This window comes from Mytilus californianus, unplaced genomic scaffold (assembly GCF_021869535.1).
Source record: "Mytilus californianus isolate M0D057914Y unplaced genomic scaffold, xbMytCali1.0.p SCAF_9, whole genome shotgun sequence".
Taxonomy (NCBI): Eukaryota; Metazoa; Mollusca; class Bivalvia; order Mytilida; family Mytilidae; genus Mytilus; species Mytilus californianus.
In genome coordinates, this window is record NW_026262745.1 from 31,706,860 (window position 1) to 31,734,112 (window position 27,253).

At 34.9% G+C, this 27,253-nt stretch overlaps 1 protein-coding gene and 1 long non-coding RNA gene across 3 annotated transcripts in view; one reads left to right on the forward strand and one right to left on the reverse strand.

The window, feature by feature from the left end:
- Positions 1–9,423: 9,423 nt before the first annotated feature.
- The window catches only part of LOC127715125 (uncharacterized), a 63,187-nt gene continuing 45,357 nt past the window's right edge, over positions 9,424–27,253 (reverse strand). For both annotated transcript variants that reach the window (XR_007988126.1, XR_007988137.1), the window contains one exon: positions 9,424–9,457. This is a non-coding gene — a long non-coding RNA (uncharacterized LOC127715125). The remainder of the gene's footprint in view (positions 9,458–27,253) is intronic.
- Positions 21,634–26,086, forward strand: LOC127715111 (uncharacterized). The gene is made up of 2 exons (XM_052221155.1): positions 21,634–25,531; positions 25,751–26,086. Exon 1 carries the CDS (start codon positions 22,563–22,565, stop codon positions 23,493–23,495), a length of 933 nt encoding a protein of 310 aa, XP_052077115.1. The 5' UTR covers positions 21,634–22,562; the 3' UTR covers positions 23,496–25,531; positions 25,751–26,086.

Below are 27,253 nucleotides of genomic sequence, written 5' to 3' on the forward strand. Positions count from 1 at the left end.
AGGTTATTTCTACCTCTATAAAATCGCCATTCTTCCGGAACGGACGAGTTCATATCAATAGGCAATTTTTAAAATGGTTTACATCTAATGTAAATAGGTTAAAGTTATATTGACCTTAAATGTTGTTTATCCCTTGGAAAAAAGAAGTTCTATGTCTTCATTATGATTTAAAGTAAAAGTTCTATTTCATAGAATACAAACACAGATGTTATCTAGGCATTTGGCAAGATGGACTATTCCTACCTGCAAGTTTGACCCATGATGGTATTGGTGTCTTTTTGGACAATGTCTGTACCAAGTCAGGAATATAAAGTTGTTATCCATTCGTTTAATGTGTTTGAGCTTTTGATTTTGCCATTTACTTAGGGACTTTCCGTTTAAAAGTTTCCTCGGAGTTCGGTATTTTTGTTATTTTACTTTTTACAATCATTTCTTGTTCCCATTGTGACTTAACGTTAATGTTATATTTCATGGAATACAAACACAAGATACATTTGATCACATGGACTTCTTATACCCGATAGTCGGATCCGTACAAGTATGGGTGTCTATGACCTGTCAGAAAGAGGTTGCCAAATTAAATGATCTTTGCTGGGAATATCTACTTTAGTAAACATGTAAAGGGGCCTCTGCTAGAAGATATAAAAAAATTAAAATATGATTTTTTTTAAACATCAAAGTGAAATAGTGTAATAGTAATTCGCTTTTAGCAGCCATTTTGAATTTTGTCAATGTAGGCCAGAAAACATCACTAAGGATTTATTCACTTGCAAATGAATAATCCGACCTTACTGAATCCTTATTCATGTGACGTTCTTTTTAATCCCTTAGTTAGAGAAGGGGTTACGCATGAACTAGGCGCGTTAAGCTATTTAAAGGAAAAGAATGTCAACATTGAAAGTTAAACAAGGGTAAACCATTTGGTTGATTGATTTGATCCACAAAAACTCGTTCTTATACAGGTACAAATGTACAAATGACGATTAACACATTTGTTAAATCGATGATTAACATATTTGCTTAACTTATAATATTGTATCAAACAGACCTAGAAAATCCAATTGCACGTGTTCACTACCTGTTATATCTATATTTATGATTATATCTGGTTCAGTCACCCTCGGTTGTATTCGGAGGACACCTTGATGGGTAATTAGATGGCATCTAGACTACAATACACACGAACTACGGATACATATTATCGAGTCCATGCATTGTTTAATTTTCATTTTAGACTTTTTGTAAGTTGGGTATACGTTTTAGTAGGTTATTAATCAAATATGAGAATTTGAGTCAAATCAGTGAACATGAGTTTGACAGCTAATGTCCCTTCAAAGGGTCAGAAGAAGGCCTTTTATCATAACTAAATACTCCTATATAGCATTTACTCTTTTTAGTCCTGCTATGTATGCTTCATCTGTCATGAGAAAATATACCCATTCAAAATATCGTGATAGAGAAAAGCAGATTATGATCATAAAATGTTTTAATTTAGGGAAATGCTATTCTCTGTTTACAGTCATCGAAAACGCCAATGCCCAAACATTTGAAATCTATTTTTTTATTTTAAATACGAAACTTCTATCATGGTTTTTTATTATATCTACGACGGTTATAACTTTGAGACACAGACACATCTTATCGACCAACCAATTGAAACAATTAAAGACCAAAGTGATTGTTTTGATTATAAGTAACATTATGAATAATACTAAGTTTTGATACAGTCCTTCTTTAATTAGTGGTATCTTAAGTGTCAATTTCACTTGGATAAATGAGATGCAAACGCACAAGGAAATTTAGGTCATTGACCGACATGACATCATCAATATATTGTTACGTGAAAAACTTTATATTTCCGAACAATTTCTCATGGAAAGGTGGTTCCATGATTTCTATAAACATTGAAATAACGGTCTAGAACAAAACTGCAAATCTAATGATATGGCTTATTATAAAGTCGTGACTTCTTGAACCGCATACACTGATTTGATTTCCTGGAGATATATATGATTTATAGATTTTAAAAAAAGTAGGAGCAGATCAATTAGCAACAGCGCCTACATTGTACCTTTATCGATGAAGTGAGTCAACTATTTAAAATAGTTCAAAGTTCCTACTATGTTTGCTGGAGCTTCGGTGGTCGAGTGGTTTAAGTAGCTCCACTACTATATCAATAGTCTGTCAACAATAAGGTTGTGAGTTTTAGCCCCGTACGTAGCTGGTGCCTTCGACTCCAATCTCAATTTTCTAAAAAAGAAGGTCGTTGGAGCGTGCCTGGCACTCCCGCTTCCTCAAACAATAAAAACTAGCCTCCGAGAAATAGCCAATAATGCTGAAAGTGGTGTTGAAATACCTAAAAATCAATCAAACAATCAATGCAATCATCGTATTTAACATTTTAATATCCTATCGAAACTAGTATGACGCTTTACACATTTCATGAAAAAAGCTGTGTTGAATAATTGAATACACCAAAGGTATTCCAACCATCATTTTCAATGTGTTTCAGCTTTTGATTTTGCCATTTCCGTTGTATATTTCCCTTGCAGTTCGAAATTTTCCTTTTTTTTCTTTTCATTGAACAAAAAATAACTAAATTATTAGTTAATTGTAAATCGCGAGTAAGTGAACCGTTTGAAATATCTGTTTCACAGATGGAGATGCTTATATGTGTCAATCGTCGTCACCACAATTCCGTCCTTCTTTTCTCCAAATGTGACCTACCGAATTAGACTTATTACCGATTTGTTTTTACATGAGCAATACGACGGATGCCACATGTTGAGCAGGATATGTTTACCGTTTTGGAGCACCTGAGAACTCAGTTTTTAATGAGGTTTTTGTTGCTTAGTCTTAGGTTTTTATTTTCTGTTTTGTATACTGTTGTTCTTTTGGTCTTTATCATTTATTTATTTTTTTGTCATGGAGTTTATTTTCGACTGAGTTTGAATGTCCTTTCAGTATCTTTCGCCTCTCTTTTATTAGCGATGTATTTCAAATTACTTCGGAAAAACCAATGGATTGATATAGTTGCAGGTTGGTGTTTCGTCCAGAAGTGTATTTCCTTCCAGATAGTTAACACGCCAATGCTGAATTGCAATGTTACATGAATTGCAACTTTCTGTAAATTAATACCATTTTAATTACAGTGAATGTGGCCATTTTTGGTAAATTCATTGTTCATAGGGTTCCCATTATTTTTGCAACAAGAAATTAACGGGTTTTCTATGATATTTCCAAGGATGGTATCAGATAACGAAACCATAAGTTACTTTTGCTGTCAGACGATATAATTGAAAAATTGTTGAAAGTAGTGTAAAACCTTAATTAATAAATCAATCAATCGAAGAATAGAGCTTGTTTGTATTTAATGTTACTTTTCTTTAGTCATTTAGTTGGACCCAGTATAACTGTATGTTGTGTTACTTAATTGTTTATCTTTATCATTTCTTAGGAACCTGCAAAAAGAAGTTAAAGTAAAAGATAAAGATAAAGATAAAAATTCTGAAACTAGAAATAATTACAGAGAATCGTCGCCTGTAGGTATTCAGGTTAACAAACCAGTTAAGTCCGGCAATTAATTAATGTTGTTGGTAACATTTTGTGAAGAGCAAGTCTTTTGCCTTCTTTAGATAAAAAACCAAAGGGACCAAAATTGTATCTATAAATTTTTTATACCTGGGCGAGGGGGTGTATAATACTAATTAACCGCTCGCTGTCAGTCCCATTAAAATTTCATCGCCTTTTTCTCAGGAACTAAAAAATTAGAGATTGCTGACATTTGGTATAAAGCTGCATGGGAGCATGCGATACAATGCTTGTTTTCACATCCATCGCTGATCCAGATGACGTTGATTTTAAGAATCAAAATTACTAAAAAAAAACCTATACCCATGTAACAAAGAATTTTACATAATTTATTGATATTTAGGTACAGAAATTACATCATGTCTTGTTTCAACCTATAACTACTAAGTGACCAGTATTCAACTTAGTATTTGGCATATCCATTGTGTTCGGTAAACAGACTTATTTTTTAGGATACTTTTTTTTAAATTATATCCTTTTGTAGCCTACTTTGGGATAATTTAGTTTTTTTACAATTTTTTTTAATTTCTTTAAGCATTCGTATGAGAGAAGATCCACGTTTGACGTTTTCACTGGGGTTTTAAATTTGCATTATTTTTGTATTTGCAATAGTCAAATATAAATGCTGGCGAAAAATAAACTGGATGTATAAATACGCAGCAAAGTCTGGTCGGAGTGGGAACGATATTAAGATGCCTCTTTAAAGTGTAAATGCCACGATTACTGCATGAGCTTGTACATAAAAACAATGCATACAATGTTTGTCTCTCTGTATTAAAAAAAACCTCAATCGATTAGTAAATGGGAAATAGCAGAAACTAAGAAAAGGTTAATAAAAACATGTTAAAACTCAAAACTTATCGAATTGTTGCTTCAATATATTTGAAACTATTCTATATTTGAGGTTTTTTTTCTCTTGTCCCCTTTTTCTCCTCTCTATCTCTCTAACCCAATGCAATCTTTTGGTATAGAAATTTAAACAAGTGTCTCCCCAATTAAAAAAGGGACCTTAAATACATCCAGAAAAGTGTTTCGTTTATTAGCGCTGGGTCTATACCCCTGCTGTTGAACTGGTAGTCTACCAGGGTATCATTTGCTTAGTAGTTAGTGATTCGATACTGACGTGATTTATAACCAGTATATTTATTTAAAATGTCTCGTTCATTAATTAAAAAATTATTGAAAATCAAGGTTAAAACTCCCTCATGCAAAGTTTACCTTAGATGAATTTGACTATTCTGAAAAGGTTCTAACGTTGCAACGTATTTACGCATCCCTAGCTTTCAAATGTTTAGTTTTGAGCGTTCCTGATGAAGGTTCATCCAGAAAAGCGCTTCAGACGCAAAACCTCTCTAACCTGTTCATTTCATTAAGTAGTCTGCCTTTGCACGCTTCCAGACGAATCTATGGTTTCCTCCAACTTTGATGAAATATAAAGCTTTTGGGGTTTCCAGACAACTAAAATATGACAATGCAATGTTCCATATGCCTCATACCTCTCTAGGTCATCCCTATTTGCAAAACCTGCCGTTTAAATTTATTCTTGATTTGTAGCAAACCAATTACTGTTCATGTTGTGAATATGAATGAAATATTTGCCACTGGACGTTTGCCAAAAAAATGTACATTTATCATGACATACTTGATATTGATATACCAATTATTGTCTTCGATTTCAGTGAAAATTACGATAAAATTAAATATAATAGTCACTTTGGTCAACTGAATGAATTTTTTCTTCTTGTAAATGTATATTTGTTTTTATAAACTTTTCCTTATACCTCTGGTATTAGTGTCATGGATGAATCAAATGAATTAAAACATTTGGATGTTCGCTACTCTGTTTCCCTGGATAATACTATAGGATTTCGAATATCTGACAAAACGTCAAAAACAAGAGTAGCGAACATCCTTAATAGGTTAAACGTCGTTAGTGAAAATTTCTACGTGTATAGTCTTCATCAAGTCTTCATATGTTGGCCTAAATTGATTGTAACCGCATTCTCCGCAATACTAGTTCTCAGTTAAACGGAATCATACTTGTCACAATCATACTCGTATGTCAAAATACAACCAAAAGCTGCAAACCCTATCAACAAAGTAGTCTGCTTTCTATAAACATATGTTATTTCCAATAAGTGTTTTTGACGCACTTCTCTTACTATGATTACACAAGAAAGTAATTTTCCTCCGAACATTTAGGAGATACTGACGGAAATGCACATTTAATTTCAAGTTATTGTATCGTTCATACATATCTCACAAGAAAAAAAAACTATTTTATTATTTTATCAAAATATTCAATCATTTAAGTCGTGCTGAACTTTCTAGAAAACAAGTTTTGTTCTTTATAAAATATAAGCAGTTGATCTCGAAAGACTCGAATATGAAAAATTCTCCAGTAAGCAATGCATAAAATATTTACATCAGAACTGCATGTTATGTGTGTTTTCGTCAATTTTCACTTGCCTCGAGTTTTTTCCTCCTGATAATTATTGCGATATACTGAATATTGCAGTATTTCAGGAGAGCTTGGACACTTTGATCTCTTGTGATGAAATTAACCTAATTGTGTCTTTATGGTTCACAACAGCTTGTACCATATTTTTTTCATTATATAAATTTAAGCATGGCAGCTTTAGGTAGAATATATTTTTTTAATGTTGTGCATTGGTATATGTCACTTTCAGTACAAATTCTTTGCATAAAAAAAACAGTAAATTCTAAGCAATGATGTGCAAAGTGTTCTGCAGACTGCCGTTGACAGCGCTCATACCAATAATATTTGACTTTCTTAATGTTCCCTTCATATTTCATTGTGTGTTCAACAGATAGTTCATGGCTGGAGAATGAGTTAAGAAATTTAAAAAACCTTGCAACAAGTCTTTGAGGGGTTCGTAGTAGGCGTGTTGCAATACAGTAGCTGCAAAACGATACCATTGCAAAATTGAACAAATATTAAAAAAGAATGACCAACGTAGATACAAATATCTTGTTTAAAGGAGGATAAATCGTACTTTGTAAAATAATGCTCCTATTCAAAGAAAACGTTCTAAGAAATTGAAATTTTCAAGATGCTTAATTTATAGATTGACAACATATTATTTTACGTTTACAGGACGTGTTGAACAAACAATCGGCATTCTCATTGGAATCCAACTGTGCTCTTCTTCTTGCCAACTTGTTATCTTCTACACCTATGTTCCGTTTACGGTGAACAGAAATAGAACTTCACATACGTCATTTCTAGATTTCATTTGGCTCCTTTTGTAAACATCTGATACTAGTAGTTAGATGCAAGAATGTTCAATTTTACCCTGAATTGACATGTTATCATAAAATGGAGCTGAGATGGTGTCTTTTCAACAACTTTCTCGAACAAGACGCCATCTGTTTGAATATAATATATTTGAACATAGCTTCAGTATTAAATAACGTCGGTTTGGTTATATGTGCGTATGTCTGTGGTGTCTTACTTCAATTGTGATATCTTCATATTTTTTTATATATGGAGAGTTCGTATTGCTGTCTCATTGGCTTATTTCATCCACATCATTGATGTATCTTTTTAATCCTTAATTTCTAGGCCACGTCATATCATGTCGGAATGTTGATGTTTAAATCGATGCCTCATGTCGGGTTATTTACATGGTCTTTGCAGGTTTCATTGCAACAACTCGCTGAGGAGTCGGTACAAGATCTGTTGCAAGGCAAAATGTCTATCCATTTCCAACATATCCTAATTTTCTAGTGGCAGTCAAATTTTCCGGCCTTTATTCGGGTCGTCTGCCTTGCAGACTCTACGTATTGTATTGTATTAGATGTTAAACTGTTCTCGACCTTACTATGCATGAAATAATCGCTACTGGACTTTACACAAGCAACAATCAATTAATCAGTCATTGAACAAATTATTACTGGTAACTGAACAATATTGGTATAGCTTGTAAAAAATAGCAATCACTGCATAATTAAGATATTTACAATCGCACACATACACACTGAAACCACATATGCCTTGCTCCAATGTGAATGATATTAAATCAGATACAGAGGCAAATCAACGAAGGTGTTTTTACAATGCCAATTTTATTCTTTTAAGTTCACAAAAAGATGGAATATATGATTTTGTTATAACATATGTAATGTAAAATGTACATTAACTTTTATGATAACAATATAACAGTTTTTGCTATAATTGTAAACTTATCTATCATTATTTTACATTTTAATATACACATTTCTATAATTGGATTAACATTGCTAAGCTTTATAAGGTATGCCACTGCCATTATCGTAGTTGTATCCGTAGTCATTGTTAACCTGTGGTTGTCCATATGACGGCGGTCCTTGTGTATACGGCTGTGTTTTTTGATAACCGGTCATTGCAACATCCGAAAACACCTGACGCCCTTGGGCTGGCCTAGCAGCCTTGTGAAAGCAGTACATGCATCTTGTACATCTCATTATGACCCCACAAAAGATGGCTCCAAGACCACTAAAAATTTAAGAGTATGGAACGATCATTGTTATGTCTGTGTAAGTTGAAATAAATATCACACCGCTAAGCCAACGTCCGACTGCTACAACTGTAGATATTCCTGAAAAAAGATAAGAATTTGAAGATGCACTGGTAATTTTTTACTGCAATTATACTTTTGAAATTGAGAATGGAAATGGGGAATATGTCAAAGAGACAACAACGTAGCGAGAAAATCCCGCATCCGGAGGTGGTCCTCAGCTGCCCCTTAACTAAAATGGTGTACTAGTTCAGTGAAAATAGAGGCTCGAGCCATGTATGCCCATTTGCATCATGGTATCAACTGCTTGAGTCAAATAAAATATATTGGATATATAGGCTTGATCTAAAGAGACAGAAATAAGGACTTCCAGAAGTTGATATCAAAGTGTGCCTTGATCTAAATCTTGACAGAGCTAGACACGTCGGTTGCATTGTACTCACTGTGGCATTGTTTTCACATGATCAACCTCCTCCCCCATAAAACTGATTTCGTTTCCACTTTATAAACTCATGCGATAAATAGGCGTTAAAAATGATTTTTATTAAGTAAAAAAATATCATAAATGTCAAAATCAAAGTTCACGCAAACCCCAAAAAACTGCACAGACCGGAGGTTCAAAATTCGCACATTCCGAGATACTAAAAGAAAACAGAGTTATTTTAAATATTAAGTTAAATTTACCAGACATGGTATTATTTTTAATGGCATCTGGCATTTTAATAATCAGATACATAAACATAGATCGTATGCTCTATTATTATTTCTAATGATTCTCCGGAAAAAACCTTCAAAGGGGATCTGGAAAATTTCGCAAATGAGGAAGTAGTGACAAAAATACATGTGAAAAGATCAAGGATTACTTGACAGTATTGTCCTCTTTAAATACATTTATTAAATGTAACGGAGATAAACAGATTACGAAATGGTGTTTTAGACAGGTGCTGATTGTGAATGTGTCCTCTTTCATGGGTATCACTTCCCACTTACTATTTTTAAAGAAAAATCCGTATTACATAAAAAAAACATTCCCTTCATATACACTACATGTTATTCAGTGCAACATGTTGCTATTGAAACAGAATTTTGATACAGATTGCTAATTTTACACTTTCTTGTCAAATTTTCCATAGTGGGGCGTAAATGAATTGATTTGTATCCGACAGACAATGCATGGTTTTTCTTCCAGCAGTATTATGGGCTTGGTAAACAATGTCCTTATACATATTTTTTTTCAATAAATACTAAATATTTGCCATAACTCTATCAAAATATTGTTTTGGGCTATGTTAAGGCGTTTAAAATTTGACAATCTGTTATACCATAAGCCATGATATTGTTAGGACCTTAATGTACGCACATTGGGATGTGGTACTATAAATCTAAGTAAATCTTCAAAAACTTTTTCAAAATGGTCATTGCCTGAAACAAATGCAGGTGCAATTGTCCCTACATGTGCCTCTTTGTGTCTTTTGGCCACCAATTTGACGGGAAAATCAAAGTCGTTGTTAAATATGAGGCAATGATGGGAACATAAACAAATTCATTGAAGTCACAGAAATGACTTGATTAAATACAGTAAATACAGCATTTGTAAACTTTTCAGGATAAAGGATATGAAAATAAGTCCCGTGGTACAATATTGTCAAATTTTAGAGCAAACAACTGTTATACCACTTGAAACAAAACCCCTGAATGAACAGAAGTATGAAGATGTGAAAATTTTAGAGCATTATGAAAATGTGGTTGATGAACTTCATCAGAAGGCAAATGTTGATCTTAAAGATGAAATTTTTTTCCATATTGGTAAGTTTGCCCATTATTCATAATTCATCGGTCATTTTTCAAAAAATATGAATAAGTTTCTTCCTAATTTGTTTATTTTTATTTTTGCAGAGTGTCCATGTTAGGCTGATTTTTTTAGAAGTTAAATGGATATTTACCTAGTGAAAATGGTGCACATATTTGTCTTTGGGATTAATGTATGGCTAATTCTAAAGATAATTTCAACTCTGCAATATTTATGTTTTCCAGATTTTTGGTTTGTGTAATTGGGAAGGAATAGCCAATAGTGGGATTTGGAGGATGGATTTATACCACAAAGTAATGTAAACCTAGGGTGATTTATTCAGCTCTGTCAATAGACTCAGATACTTGACAAGGTGTTTTTTATATTGCCTTGCCAACTAAGCTTAATCTGTTGTAGAGCATTTGTTTCAACAAAGTTTAAAAGATGTCTGGTTTCTTTATGTACCTCATAAATAGGTTGTGACCAGTTGACAAGAGAGATGTTTTCTGGAGCCAAGAGATTAAGAGCTGGGACAGACAACATACAAGACAAGTTTGGACATCTTCATCCAATAACCTTTGAATCTTTCCATCTTCTCATGAATTTCATGATAGCATTCAACTTTTTCTTGTTTGATAAAAGCAGCATCCAGGTAGTATTTAGTAACAATAAGGATTGTCAAAAAGATACAAAATATATATTTATTTGTCTGGTATGTTGTTTCTTTCCATATATAAATGGATACAGTATTGATGGTTGATTGCTTAACTTCTAGTCGAAAATATGTCATGCATGTTCAGGATCAGATAAAAATCGTGAAAAATGACTAATTTCATATATATCATTTAAGTACTTTTGGTATTATCTGTTAATTTAAAAATAAATAAAAACATAATCACAGAGAACTAAATGCATGTAAAGAAAGTCCATTTAATCCCTATAACAACATACCGGTGTACATACAATTTATATACACTACTAGATATTAAGAGAGAGGGTTTTAGATGCATCAGAAGACACATCGTCTTCACCTTTTTACATAGAAATACACAATAGAAGATACAAAATCTAATTACATATACATATTTCATAAAAATTAACGTTTTCTTCATTTGTGCTCATAACCATATATTACACAGATACACACAATTTTGTTAAAGAGTAGAATGAAAATCAAAATGTACTAAAAGTATAGCTAAATATAAAAAATATATTTTCAACCTATGAGGAGAAAGAAAATAGATTTACAAAAATGACACTTGCTGTAGCAAAATATTTCACTTGAAACCTATTTTTACAAACTATATGAGTTGCCTTTATACTTTATTGTGCAATTTAATTATTAAGGAAGATTGAACTATGATGTGTGAAATAAGCAGAATAAAGCGGACAAACCTTAAAAAAGATGTCAACTTTGCATATGATGCAGACAGGGATTTCATTGTGAGCTTTATCGATGCACATATCATAGAAATGAGTTTTGGAATCTTTTGGAATTGAAACAATACACTCAAATCAAACACGACACATCCCTTCTGAGTGTATTACAGATGAAAACAAAGAAACTGGGTTTACTTGACAATGGGTAAAACAAATTTTGGGATGTTTAAACAAATACTTAATTCTGTTTTGATCGATTCAATCTTTCAACTTAGTCATATAAGGGGATATAACTGTTATATCAAAACATTTATAAAGGAATGTTAATGAAATTTTCATTTAACTTTCATTTAGTATTTACAGCAAAAAAATCAAGTTCATTTTCTTAAAGAATATTATAAAACATATCTTATCATATTTAATTTCAAATTCTATCTGGTCCTTTTCATTTTATTCACATAAAAATGTTTTTTTTTCAGGAATAATCTATGCAAAATGGACAATTTTACACAACTAGTTGACAAATAGCAAGGTGACCCATACTTTTTATTATGTATGTTTAAATGGAAAAAGCCACATTTTGGCAAAGAATAAGATGCCTTAATTGGTATTTTGGTTTAATTTGTATGAAAAAATTATAGTTATCTCCCTTATACCACAATGGATGTTATTCTTTCACGCAACAATTTTATATTCCTAACATGGCACATTATATATTTTTAGGAGACTTATTGGATGGATACTTGTTCAAGCTAAAGTCAGAGTCTCATTGTAGTACTGGTATCTATGCTTCAAGGGAAGTTAATAACGAAGGTGTTATTTAGTTTAAACATATTTTATTGTTCAAAAATGACAAATGGATTAGACACAAGTTTTTCAACTTAGTAACGTCTTCTCCAAGATGTTATTGGTAATGCATAGTTATTAGTTAGATTTAAGAAGATGTGGTATGAGTGCCAATGAGACAACTCTCCGTCCAAGTCACAATTTATAAAAGTAAACCATTATAGGTCAAAGTACTGTCTTCAACACAGAGACTTGGCTCACACCGCACAGCAAGCTATAAAGGTCCCCAAAAATTACTAGTGTAAAACCATTCAAATGGGAAAACCAACGGTCTAATCTATATAAAAAACGAGAAACGAGAAACACTTATGAACCACATCAACAAACGACAACTACTGAACATCAGATTCCTGACTTCGGACAGGTGCAAACAATTGCAGCGGATTTTTACGTTTAAATGGTACCAAACCTTCACCCTTATCTGATATGTACATTTTCAACAAAAAAACAGTTTCATAAAAACTGTCGAAAGAATAAATAAATATTGGATAAAGGCATCCACATTCCTGAAAAATTATTGTACTTGTCAATTTTTTTTACTCTGACATCTAATTCAAAGGAAAAACATTACCAATACTAAACAAACACAAAAACCCATAACATTCCTTAATTTCATTGAAGTAAAAAAAAATGTTTATAAAAAGTGTTTTAAATGAGTCAAAATTTTACACAATATTATTATTGATTTCTGAAAAATCACAAATTGATGTCAAGTCAACAAACACAAGTTGCATATATCTTTTCACTCCACAAAATGAAAATAACTTTTATGGTTAGGATCTTATTCAATTTTTTTTTACTAATGACTAATTTCCAATTGGCTTTTCTCAGACTTTTGATAATTTTTTTTTGGTGAATTCCCTGTTGTTACGACTAAATAGAAAATTTCTCATTAAACTTCTTAATAATTTAGAAATACACTACAGTTATGTAAATTTCTAGCAAAAGCAAGAAATTGTGTACTAGTATAAAATGTGTAAGAATAAATATTGAAACGTATCATTGAATTTTCCCTAAGAAATTTTGATTGTTTTAAATGCCTTTTTGCAGAGGAAGCTTCTGTTATCACTATCAATTTATCAGATGGAAAAAACTGTAGAGATACAAATACAGAAGGATGCAAAGAAAATCATATAATTGCCAATGAGACAACTATCCACCAGAGTTTAAATGAAGTAGATACATAAGCAATTATAGACCTGAAGCTACGATATGGCTTTCAAACATGACAAAACCCATACCAAATAGTCTGCTATAAAAAGCGCAGTCATGAAAAATGTGAAACAATGAAAAATGAGGTTGAATACCCATTCATAGCATGATTTTTCCATACAATATAAAGTTTCTGCCCGATCCCTTTTCTTACATGTAGACAAAATAGTTTTTCTGTTTGTGTGACAACGATTATCTTAGCAAAAGCCTGTCAAGGTGCTGATATGGAAGAACGGCTAAAATTACCTCAACTCTCTCAACTTTGAAAAGTCTTTCCGGAAATCCATCCCCCACTTCTCTACACAGTGAGCTTCGTCTATGACAACATGTGTCAGCAAAGACTGGTATCTTTCACGTCTCATTTCCATAAATAAGGTTTAGTTAATCATTTGCTCTGGGTGGCCAATGAGGAACATAAAGGTCCCAGTTGTAAATTGTTAAACCACACCTTGACATGTGCAAGTAGTATTTCTAGTTATATTGCATATGGACTGGTGTATTTTCAATCTATTGAGAAATTGCTCATTGACCTCAATGGCAAAATCATTATACCTGGAGACCTGCTCCATAATGATTAAATTCAACGGGGAAACTAAAATTATAGCTGACGGTAAATTTCTTGACAGAGAGACGACTCGAGGTAAACACTCGAAAATTAAACTTTTGCCATCCGGTTGGTAATATGGACAGGACGTCATTTTCTATCGAGGTCAATATCGTTCTACATTGTTGGGGTTTTAGTGCCTTTACGACGTGTTTCTTTTTTTTAATTTATAGATGATAGAGCTATTTTCAGATTTTACTGCGTTGAATCGGGTCAACGACCTCCGTTTTCTGTCAAGGTGAATTTCTGGAAAAGGCGCGAGGAGTTACGAAAAAATGTCGACTTAACGTTAATCAATCAAAGTTCAAATGGAAGTGCTGGTGACCTGGTGTTGTATTTGAATTGAAGCTTGTAAAATCGAAAATATTTCATCAGAATTCTAGGTTATACGTTTCATTATAGTACGTGATAACATTTTGTGAGGGAATTCGATGTTTGCTATACCAAGGTTCATTTCAACGCACTCTATGACAATACAACTATACCAATCAAAATTATTTTTTTGCAGTGTTTTAGGAAATGATTTTACTTTGTATCCATGAAATAATTGTGAAACATTAAATGTATGAAAAGGGCGTATTTTCTGTATAAAGTCAATAATAATATAGACTTTTGAAGCCCAAACTTTCTATTGCCTCAAATACGCAAATGAAAGTTCCGAAAACTATACCAATACAGATTCTAATGCAATCTTTATGCAACAAGCTTTCTCATTAGCTCTTGTCAAGCGTAAAATTTACAATGTATCCGTCGGAGCCGCTTCACAAAATTCCTCGCGTATGAATCTTGTGACATAAATACTTTGCATAACAATAACAATGGCTACGGCAGATGATTTTGACATGTCAGATCTCGATGACCTGGATCTTTTGGGACCGTTAATACCATATTTTAACTTAGAAGCAGATATACTGGAAGGTTTGGAGTCCACTGATTTACATGTATCTGAAGAAAATAATGGGGGAAAGTCAGACGCTGACCAACAATCGACGGCAGTGCCAGTGGAATTTACAGCAGACGATGCGCTGGACAGTGGTGTTTTTGGTGATGATACTATAACTGATGGAGCTGCTTGTAGGTTTCAAATTAACAATTTATAATCAGATTTTAATCTGCACAGCTAATCCCTAAAACCCTGCCATACTTCACCATTCTTTCTCTCTCTCGAGCATGTCACACAACATCCCTTAGCAATATACGGGAACCGTTCAGGCGTTCTATATTTTTGCAGTTCATAAATCACTTTTCGTTAAAAATGCATTATTCATGTTTTAAAATTAATCACTGTCAGTTGTTTCAACCTTTTTATTACTTTCTCTGTCGATTCAAGTTAATCTTTGGGGAGGGGGGAAAAGGGGGGGGGGTATTTAGGAGATGACTGTATTGTATTTTAAGCTTTGCCTTAGATTTTACTGTTGCAAATTGATTTTACCTAGCGACGCATAGCAGGGCTAGGTAAACAGGTATTTGTGACAGTAAAATCAAGTTTTACTGAGGCATAGCTTGAAATACAATTCCGTTATCTCCATTCAAATGCCACATATTAAAATAAAAATACTCAATAAATATTTTGGACTTAAGGGCATACGATACAGTAGAGATCCCTCGTTGATTTTTTCTTGAAATTTTGGTAGAAGGTCAATTTCGATGTGTCCTTTTGAAATGTGCAAAGAAAAATATACCTTCATGAAAAAAAAAAAAACCCTGAAATTTCATATATAAGGACTTTTAAGGAAAGTACCAATACTTTTGAACGAACAGTCATAATTTAACTGGGTTTTTTGTAAAATGTTCCCTTGATCCATGGCATCAGCATGCTGTAACAAGTTAGCTGTTGAAATAAATAATTATATCCTTAATTCTTTTAATACAAGTGAAATAAAGAAATTGAAAATATTTTTGCGTCTACACAGAAGTGCAGAAAAAATTCTATCGTTGATTTTTTCTTAAAATTTTGACGGAGCGTTCTTGAAACAGAATTTGATCGATTGCAAAAGAAAAAACTGGGGGTCCATGTACTTGTTTTTTCAATAAAAGCAATAAACCTTAATTTTTATTGCCAAACGGGACGTTTGCCAATAAGGCGCCAAACTAAATTGGAATAAGTTTTAATCGCAACAACGTCGTGAAATCTTTCCCGCCGTTCACTACTATGTTGTCAATTTCAGTGGTAGAGCCAAGGTGTTTTTTTTTAAACCAATGGTATTATTCATGAAAATTAATAAAGCTGGCTCCTCGTAAAATAGCATCATATTTGCCAAACCTTTATGAATTGTTACGAATTCAAACTTGGATAGAAAAAGTATTCTCGTAAATTACTTTTAGAGAAGAAATGTTCGGAAACAAAACAGATATATATATAATAAAAAAATTAATTTGCATCTCTGTCCGACATTAGTCATACAATTCATGTAGACAACACAGCTTGAACATAGTTTTAATTATTCAAAAGGCCCCGACATGACAAAATGTGCAACAATTATAAAGTAAGGGGGATGATATAAAAATAAGGACATTTGGTATGATTGCAAAAAAGACAACTATCAACCATAGTTCAAATGATAAACGCTACTAAAGGTCACCCTACGGCCTTCAACACACAAAAAAAAGAAACAGAAAAAGCCACACCATAGGCCTATAGTCAGCTTTAAAAAGCCCCGACATGAAAATGTGAAATAATTCAAACAAGAAAACTAACGACCTACTCTATCATGTCTATAGACATTACATGAACACAAAATCATACCCACATTAAATCGGGTCAGCTTAGTCTATTACAGTGTAGTATAACATTTCATACAGCAGTCGATATTAGAGCATGAAATTTAATGATTCTGTATCAATAGATAAGTTACCTAAGCTTGTCTTCAGGGTATTTTTTTTTATTACGGTACATAATTATAATCATTGAATTACTTGTCTGTATTATATCTTCAATCTAAGAGTGAGTGCAACCACATTGTGTGTCCGGTCCAACAAATATTTTGTTCCTTATCTGAGAAACTACTTTACAAAAAGACTTCGTATTTGGTCAGTAACTTAACATCAATTAGTTGCAACTCTGGTCTGTCAAATACCTAATTCCTGTGTGACGATTTTACTCTCTCAATATGTACATAGAGGTATGCTTAGCACATCAACGCATGCGTTTTTGTTTTTGGTCTATAATACGGGGCTTAAAACTGAGTCATTTTAACTGACAATTCTTCTTCATACACTTATATATTCCACGGGTTAAATTCTAAAATGCGGATAAACTCTTTAATGTACCTTTTCAAAGTCAGGAACAGTAAGATGCGCAGTCATTATATTTTGTCATTTTGTTGATAGTCTCTGTTTAATTTATCCGTACAATTCTCATTACGATTTAGAGTTAGCCAAATGGTGAAGTTACTATATAGATTACTTATGTTGGTTTTTTTTTTTGTGTAGTTGGGTTTCTCTCTCATCGACGTCTTATGTTTTTCATATCTCATTCATTTCCTATATGAAATAACAGACATGCAAAATTAAGAATGTGGATTTGATTTTTTTCCCATTCGAAGTTAATATTGTTGACTTCCTTATTAATGAATAAATATAACAATTCTCGTGATTTGGCCGATTTTCATTGCAGGTACTTTTTTCAAATTCGCGCAATCGGGATAATGACGTCAGTGGATTTCCACAAATGTGACTACATCTAAAGCAACGTCGCGAAATGTAATCGTTCTTATCAGAAACATCGCGAAATTACAACATTCTGATTAACAACGACGCGAAAACAACACGAAAAGTTTTGAAAACGTTATTATCTGCCCCTGCTACTGTATCGTATGCCCTTGAAAATGCCAGTGGTGGATCCAGAAATTTTCATGCCCCCACTGACTGACATAAGAGGGACCCGCTTAGTCATGCTTCAGTGATTCCCTAAATAATCAACCAAATTTTTCCCACAAAAAGGGGGGGGGGGGGCAGACACCCCCCCCCCCCCTTTCCAAATCCGCCTCTGAATGCTATAAATAAAAAAGTCTGCCAAACTGTTGCATCGTCTTTAGCATCTAAACAATGTGACGTCATATGTATACTCCGGATGTCAAATATGAACACTAGACATACATGTATATATACTTTTGTATGCTTCTGATAATTTCAATGTTGACAAAAACAAGATTTTGAGGCTTTTTTTGAGAAATTACATTCCAAACAAAAATCAGATTTCAAAATGGTGGCTTTCTTAGTTACAGATTGATTCAGTCGGAAAGCTGACCCCGGTTTGACCCCATTTCTTAAAGCAGCAATGGAAGTCATGTGACTACCATATTTTGGATCATTTTTTCTTCAACTGAAACGACTCTGTTTCCTCCAAAAAGTCATATCAAATGAAACCAAAGCATGCTGTACGTTACAAATGCCAATTGTGTATACTTTTTAGAAGTTCTCACATAAAAATTGTTTTGATTAAGCGTACTGAATTAGAATACGAAGCCTTCAAACCAAAGGTCGTCACTCGTCGCGTCAAGTTTTTTCAACACATCAGTTGAAATTTCTTTCTTAACTTCTGGGGAACCTATGCTAAATTTAAAATATGTGATGAGGCTTTTTATAAACTGGCCCGCGTCAAATTTGTGCCACTTAATACGCTGTAATACGTAAATGTGCCAGTTCGATGTGTCGATATTTCTGACGAAGCGGTGCCGATAGTAATTTACGAATTACGTCCCTGTGTTGACACTTTTCATGAACAAACCTATAAGGTACTATTATTCTGGATCACGTTATCAATTGTATTTGCTACGTCATCTATTGGATTGAATTTTCAGACATTCATATTTTCCGGAAATGATCTGGACTTATCCGTATGTTAACTACCGTTTACTTTCTCTTCCTCGCCTGTATATTACAAATGGATGTCACGACAAAACTGCTCCTGTGGATATTGTGACAAATCACCGTCAAGTACGTTTCAAATCAATTATAAACTGTTAAATATATATTCCGTTAATTCCGTTAACTTGACAAACACGTTTATTCAACAAATATGAACTGTAATTGTTTATTTCTATGAATTGAACTGAGAATTCTACTTTCGTTTTTGACTTGATATTAATATTGCCTTGAACGTTCATATATTTCTTTCGTGCATATTGTAAAATATTGTATTTTTATTTCTTTCAGTTTACCAAACAATACACACTCTGTAAAAACTCCTGTATCCCTTCTGGTGGAATTATAATCTACAATCTTCACACACAAGTTGTCATTCTTTATAATTTGCCGAGATTGCGATACAATCACATGGTTATACTAGCTGAGTCAGGCTCAGCATAGTAAATTGATGACAACCTGTCTTTACATATCCAGACAAAGAACGACAACGTAGCAACGTACATACCTTTACCCTGACAGTGGACTACATAACTTGTGTGTACTAGGCAGCAACCCAACAACAGCCATCATGGATCCCAGTCACGTGGAACAGCAAGACGAGGTTCAACCCCCAGAGGGAGATATTTCTGAAGAACTATTAGAAAATCCATCTAATACCACACATTTAGATGATAATCCCGAGACTAGGCGAGTACGTGATCTCATCGAAAAAGGACACGAAGCATTCGCAGAGAAACGTGACAAGTTCTGTCAGGAGCTAGAGGCCCTTTGGTCAGGTTTAGAATTCCAGTTATTGGAAATGACCACTCCTCCAAACGAGCTCCAACAACTGCTTACAGCAGAGGACAAAATCGTACAAGCCTGTACTCATTATCGCAAGCGCATAGATGAGTACCTGAACTTTTTGAAGAAGACCAGAACGCCGGAAAGTCTAAAGAACATAGACATATGTAATCAGTCATCAGAAATTCGACTGTCTAAAGTGGACCTGGCTCTGACAAAGGCTAAATCCACCAAAACAAAAACATCCAAGGGTAAGAAAACCTCGAATAGCGGAAGCTCCAACGTCTCCGATATGTCAAGCCTGGCACGGAGGAAGCGTGTCAAAGCAGAGGCTGCTAAGTCAAAAATAGCCTTTGCCGAAAAACATGCCTTGATCATTAAACAGGAGGCATTATTAGAGGAACAGGCTCTATTCAGACAAACTGAAATCAAATCCAAAATGGAGCAACAAGCCGTTCAAGCAGAACAAGAAGCCATTCGCAGAAAAGCTCAACTAGAACAAGAGGCTGCACGTGTACGCCGGGAAAAGGCTGAACTAAAGGCCAATTTGAACCTTCTCGAAGCACAGAAAGAAGCTGCAGCCGCAGAAGCCGAGGCTCGTATCCTGGAATACGATGGCAGCCAAGCATTTAGCCACCTCCCTGACGAAACAGAAGACCCGCTCCAGCGTGTGAAAGATTTCGTCAATAAGTATCCTGTACCAACTGCTGTACGGGAAGTAACAGGACCTCAAAAGATAAAGCAAATTCCATTTAAGATTGAGCTGAGTCATGAAGCACCAGCGTTCGTGCCATCCGTGGCACTGAACTTGCCGTCACAGACATCTGCTGTCTTGCCTTCCGATACTAAGTCACCGGAAGTTACCTTTATCCCAGATCTGAGAATAGTAACCGGCATACAAAAACTAGGCACTTCAGATGAGATCCCTGCTGAACACCAAAAACAGGGTGTTAAAGAAGAGATCCCTGTTGCACACCAGCAACAAATCAACCCTACATCGGAGATAACTAGATTTCTCTTGCGTAAGGACCTGCTTTTCTCCCGACTTACAAGCTTTAACGATCGGGCAGAATCCTTTCATACATGGAAAGCAAGTTTTAAGAACGTGACTGACGAGTTGCAAGTCTCTGACTCGGAACAGATTGATTTACTGATCAAGTGGCTCGGTCCAGAGTCTGCTAAACATGCCATTAGCATAAGAGCGTCGAACGCCAATAATCCTACAAAAGGTATACAAAGACTATGGAAGAGGCTTGACGAGCGGTATGGTGCTCCAGAAATGTTGGAGTCCTCACTCACGAGTAAACTTGCCAAATTCCCAACCTTGACGAATAAGGACAACGCACGTCTCAATGAACTGTCTGACATTCTATCAGAAATAGAATATCACAAGGAAAATCCCAAGCTGGGATGTCTGCTAGCTTATTTTGATTCACCGTCCGGAATAAACCCTGTCATTGAAAAACTACCATATGGACTTCAGGAAAAGTGGATTACAAGGACGTCTAGATACAAATCTAACCACGGCGTTGCCTTTCCTCCTTTTACAGAGTTATCTGCATTCATCAGTGAAATCAGCAGAATTAAAAACGATCCTGGATTCATCTTTGGGTCAAAAGTCAAACCAAATACAAAAGGTGCTGCGCCAAGGTTCACGTCTTACCCCAAGACTAAAGTTGGTACTCATAAAACAGCGGTTGAGCAGCAATCTGGAGACGCCAGGAAAACAAGGTCTTTGTATTCTGCACAATACAAAGCATTCCTCAAATGAATGTCGAGCGTTCCGAGCCAAATCAATAGAGGAACGCAAAGGTCTTTTGAAAGAAAACAATGTCTGTTACAAGTGTTGTGATTCTACCAAACACAGGAGCCGGGAATGCAATGCACGCATAAGTTGTAAAGAATGTGGAAGTAAACGACACACTACCGCACTTCACATAACTAGACCACAGAAACCTGAAAGTTCTCAGTCTAGCTCGCCCAAGGAAGCCTACGACGACCTTATCAACATGCTCCGGCAGAGTAGTCACTTTCGGGAAAAGAGGAAGAGGTTTCGTCATGGAATCAATAAATGGCAATGACAAATTTAACCTGCCTGTACTGATAGAATGTGATCATATTCCTAATAATAGGGACGAAATACCGACTCCTGAAGTCACAATGCATCACCCTCATTTAAAAGAACTCAGAGGTAGCATTCCACCAATAGAGGAAAATTGACAAATTCTTCTCTTAATTGGCAGAGACCTTATAGAGGCACACCACGTCCTGGATCAGTGCCTAGGACCACCCAGAACTCCATATGCACAACAGTTGAAACTGGGTTGGGTAGTGATAGGAGAAACTTGCATTAACAAGCAGCATGTGCCTCTTGAATTAAATGTCAAAATAACCAACATTTTACCTACAGGACAACCGTCAATGTTTCAACCATGTAAATTCGACATTCGGGAAAACTACACAGACCCCGTTAAGAAAGATTTACAATCGCCTCTCTTTGAAAAAACTAGGGACGATGATAAACCCGGAATGTCATTTGAAGACAAAATGTTCATTAAACAGATGGACAACGAATTTGTCAAGAGACTCGGAAGGAAGTTGGGTAGCACCGTTACCGTTCCGAGTGCCAAGACAGTCTTTGCCTAGCAACAGACCACAAGCTCTTCATCGTGCTAATATGTTAGACGCAAGCCTGAATAGAAACCTAGTAAAACGGGAACACTTCCTCACATTTATGAGTAAGATCCTAGACAATAATCATGCAGAGCTCGCTCCACCGTTGGACGAACATGAAGAGTGCTGGTATTTACCATTGTTTGGTGTTTATCACCCGAAGAAACCCGATCAGATTAGGGATGTGTTTGATTCATCCGCCAAATGTAACGGAGTTTCACTCAACAGCGTCCTGCTGACAGGTCCAGACTTGACCAATGATCTCTTGTGAGTACTGCTGCGTTTCAGGAAAGAAATGGTCGCAGTAACGGCAGACGTTCAACACATGTTTCACTGCTTTGTAGTAAGAAAAGACCACCGAAATTATCTGAGATTTTTATGGCATAAAAACAACGACCTACAAGAGAACCTTGTCGAATTCCGCATGAGAGTTCATGTTTTTGGAAATAGTCCGTCACCTGCCGTTGCTACGCTTGGACTCAGAAAAGCAGCTCAGGCATCAGAACAAGAGTTCGGCAGTCACGTGACTAGCTTTGTTACAAGAGACTTCTATGTCGACGACGGTCTTACATCATGTCCTACAAAAGAGGAAGCTGTTAAGCTCATGAAGGACACACAGCAAGCATTGGCAAAGTATGGAAACTTACGGCTTCACAAGTTCGCCTCTAATTGTGCGGAAGTTATGTCTGCGTTTCATGCCAGTGATTTGGCTTCAAATCTGAAGGATCTAGACTTAGAATCCGACAGCAAACCCCTACAACGTAGTCCTGGGCTCAGCTGGGACGTAAACACTGACAACTTCTTATTTCAATTATCATCAGAAAACAAACCGATCACTCGGAGAGGAATTTTATCAACGATAAACAGTCTCTACGATCCTCTGGGATTTTTGGCTCCGGTGATTATACAAGGGAAACTCCTATTATGGAAAATAGTATCAGAAACCGTTGATTGGGACCAACCTCTCTCTGATGAGACAGCAGCTGAGTGGAAATCTTGGAGAGATACTCTAATTGCTATCGAAACATTGCGCATTCCACGTACCTACGTGCCGTATCTCAGCAAAACCGCAACAAAGGAGTTACATGTCTTCTCTGATGCATCAGAAAAAGCCATAGCAGCTGTTGCATATCTACGCACGACCGACAGTAGTGGTGAACCAAACAGGTTTCATTCTTGGGAAAGCCAAAGTTGCAACAACAATTGGTCATACTATTCCACGACTTGAACTATCAGCTGCTGTATTATCACCCAAACCGTCATGGATAATTTAGATTTACATATAGACACCGTAAAATTCTACACAGACAGTAAAGTGGTTCTAGGTTACATCAGTAACGAGACAAGAAGGTTCTTTATCTACGTCGCCAATAGTGTAGAGAAAAAAAGGAAATTTAGCTCTCCAAGTCAATGGAATTATGTACCAACTAACCGTAATCCCGCAGACTCGGGAACAAGGTCCGTACCAGCCCATGAAATTCATAGCATCAGAACAGAAGAATTCTGAGGACATATATCAGCTTATAGATCCAGAAGATGATGGAGAAATCCGTGCAACTGTGAATGTTGCAAAAACATTTGCCACACCTGAGCATAAAGGTATCAGAACTGATAGATTCAACCGATTCTCCAACTGGACATCACTTGTGCGAGCGATAGCCTTTTTGGAACGTTTCTCCCGTTTACACGGGTCAAAACAGGCATCATCAGTGACTTCTTTGGATAGTTTTTCGAATGCCGAAAATTTCATCTTAACATCTGCACAACATGAAGTTTATGGAGATGAAATAGATTGTATAAAACGTCAGGAACAAATTAATAAGCGGAGCCCGATAGCTAACCTAAATCCGTTTTTAAAAAGAAACCATTGATCGTCCCTGGACGCCATCATATAGCGACGTTATTAGTTCGACACTACCACGACAAGATAAAACATCAAGGTCGCCATTTCACAGATGGAGCGATTCGATCCGCAGGATTCTGGATCGTCGGAGCAAAACGCTTGATCTCTTCTATTATTCACAAATGTGTAACATGCCGTAAACTCAGAGGAAAAACCGAGTATCAAATCATGTCTGATTTGCCAGAGGACCGTCTTGAACCGTCACCTCCGTTTACTAACGTTGGAATAGACACCTTTGGACCCTAGACAATTGTTTCACGTAAAACACGTGGTGGATACGCCAACTCTAAACGTTGGGCAATTTTATTCACATGTTTAGTGACAAGAGCTATTCACATCGAATTAATCGAAGAAATGAGTTCTTCAGCCTTCATAAACGCCGTCAGGAGATTCGCCGCTATAAGAGGCCAAGTTAAGATTTTCCGATCTGACCGTGGAACGAACTTTATTGGCGCAATCGACGATTTAAAGATTGACTCAATCAACGTTGAAGATGGACCCTTCAAGAACTTTCTGTATAATTCTGGTACAACTTGGATCTTCAATCCGCCGCATTCGTCCCACATGGGTGGAGCCTGGGAGAGGATGGTTGGTATTACCAGGAGAATTCTTGATTCTATGCTTCTAAACGCAGCCGGAAGAAGCCTAACACATGATGTGCTCAACACACTAATGGCAGAAGTTTCAGCAATAGTGAACTCTAGACCTCTGGTACCGGTATCAACAGATCCAGAGAATCCGTTAATATTAACTCCGGCTATGTTATTGACACAGAAAACCGACTACATTTTCACTTCAGATCATCTTGGAGAATTCGACAAACGAGATCTCTGTCTTGCCGAATGGAGGCGAGTACAGGCTCATCGAAGGAGACGTCATTCTTCTAAAGGATAAAAACCTTTGCCGTACCCAATGGCCCGTTGGAGTTATAGTGAATTCATTTAAAAGTTCAGATTACAGAACATGTCCGAAAAGCAGAAGTGCGAGTAATCGTTAATGGAAAAGCCACAACCTACACACGTCCTATCGTGGACATGATTCTTCTCGTAGAGAACAACCCTATGTAATTATGTGTATATATATATATATATATTGGATTTAGATAGGACATTCACATGTGTTATATTTTATGGAATAGTGATATCAGATAGATTTCAGACGGGGAGTAATCTGTATCACGTTATCAATTGTATTTGCTACGGCATCTATTGGATTGAATTTTCAGACATTCATATTTTCCGGAAATGATCTGGACTTATCCGTATGTTCACTACCGTTTACTTTCTCTTCCTCGCCTGTCTATTACAAATGGATGCCACGACAAAACTGCTCCTGTGGATATTGTGACAAATCACCGTCAAGTACGTTTCAAATCAATTATAAACTGTTACATATATATTCCGTTAATTCCGTTAACTTGACAAACACGTTTATTCAACAAATATGAACTGTAATTGTTTATTTCTATGAATTGAACTGAGAATTCTACTTCCGTTTTTGACTTGATATTAATATTGCCTTGAACGTTCATATATTTCTTTCGTGCATATTGTAAAATATTGTATTTTTATTTCTTTCAGTTTACCAAACAATACACACTCTGTAAAAACTCCTGTATCCCTTCTGGTGGAATTGTAATCTACAATCTTCACACACAATTTGTTATTCTTTATAATTTGCCGAGATTGCGATACAATCACATGGTTATACTAGCTGAGTCAGGCTCAGCATAACTATCAAGCACCATATGCTGTTATTTACAAGTAGATGTTATTAAAATAATTTATTGTCTTTTTACTAAATATATATTGATTTTAAAGACATATGTAAAACAATTAGGTAAACACGTTTTATCATTTTTACAACAATTTCAGTACTGAAATAGGGCTTTAATATTACAGTACAGTATATGTTATTCTGTGCCATAATATATTATTCCAAGAGTAATTTAATATTTATATTTTGGTAAATATTTTTACTGCTTTAACCAAATTATATAAACACAGAAATAAATTTCTACTACATATTTTATTTTTTGCAAAACATGAAACCCTGGCGGGTTAAAATGCAAACATAGTACATTATATACACAAGTGACAAGAAACATAATACATGATAAATATTTTAAACAAGTCAAGTTCATATTAGTAATATATATATATATATATATATAATAATTGACCAATGTGGACCTTATTTTCGCAATTCCATAGATTGTTTTATATAGTCTACAACACTAGACAAAATATCTTTATTGGGATCTAGAATAGTTTTAAGTTTAGAGTTTGAGTCAAGCTGGTTAAAATTAGGATAATGGGTTTTAATTGCATTTATAAGGGAATGTCTTACATTACTGTTAATTTGGCAATGAAGGAAAAGGTGTTCCTCATCATCTAAAATTTTACAAACTTTGCACAGTCTGTGTTCTCTTTGAATTTTTTTATAACGTCCTAATTCAATTTCCAAATTATGATCACTTACACGTAATTTTGTTAAAAGTTGACGACTATTAAAATTGTTTAGATTGTGCAAGTAGTCCTCCAATTTAATTTCATTTTTAAGTTTACTATAAAGATAAAGTTTTGAACTGTTTTCAATATTTGAAAGTTTTTCAAGAGTGATGTTATTATACTTTTCCTTCACAATATGTTTAAAAGTTTTTTTGAGTGAATTTTTTATAAGTTCAAGACTTATTTACTGCAAAAGCTTCTTTAACAAGAGGGTTTATTTCATGGCAGTTTATTCTACAAAAATATAATAAAACTTGAGTTTTAATAAAGGAGTCAAGCGGAAATCGTCCTAACTCAGACTTTGCAGCTATATTACATGAGGTTTTTTTAATTCCAAGAACAGTTTTACAAAATTTATAATGCACTTTCTCAAAGCTGAATCTATCTGTCAATGATAAAATATCACAGTTAGTTCCATGCAAAGTGGCTCTATTTATGGCTCTAAAAATTGAGTAATAATCTTCCATAAACCAGATCTCGCTATTATATAAAATTATGGGTTTAATTAGTGAATCAAATAATTTACATGATAAATCAACAGGGACATGATGAAAATTAGACATATATTGTTTA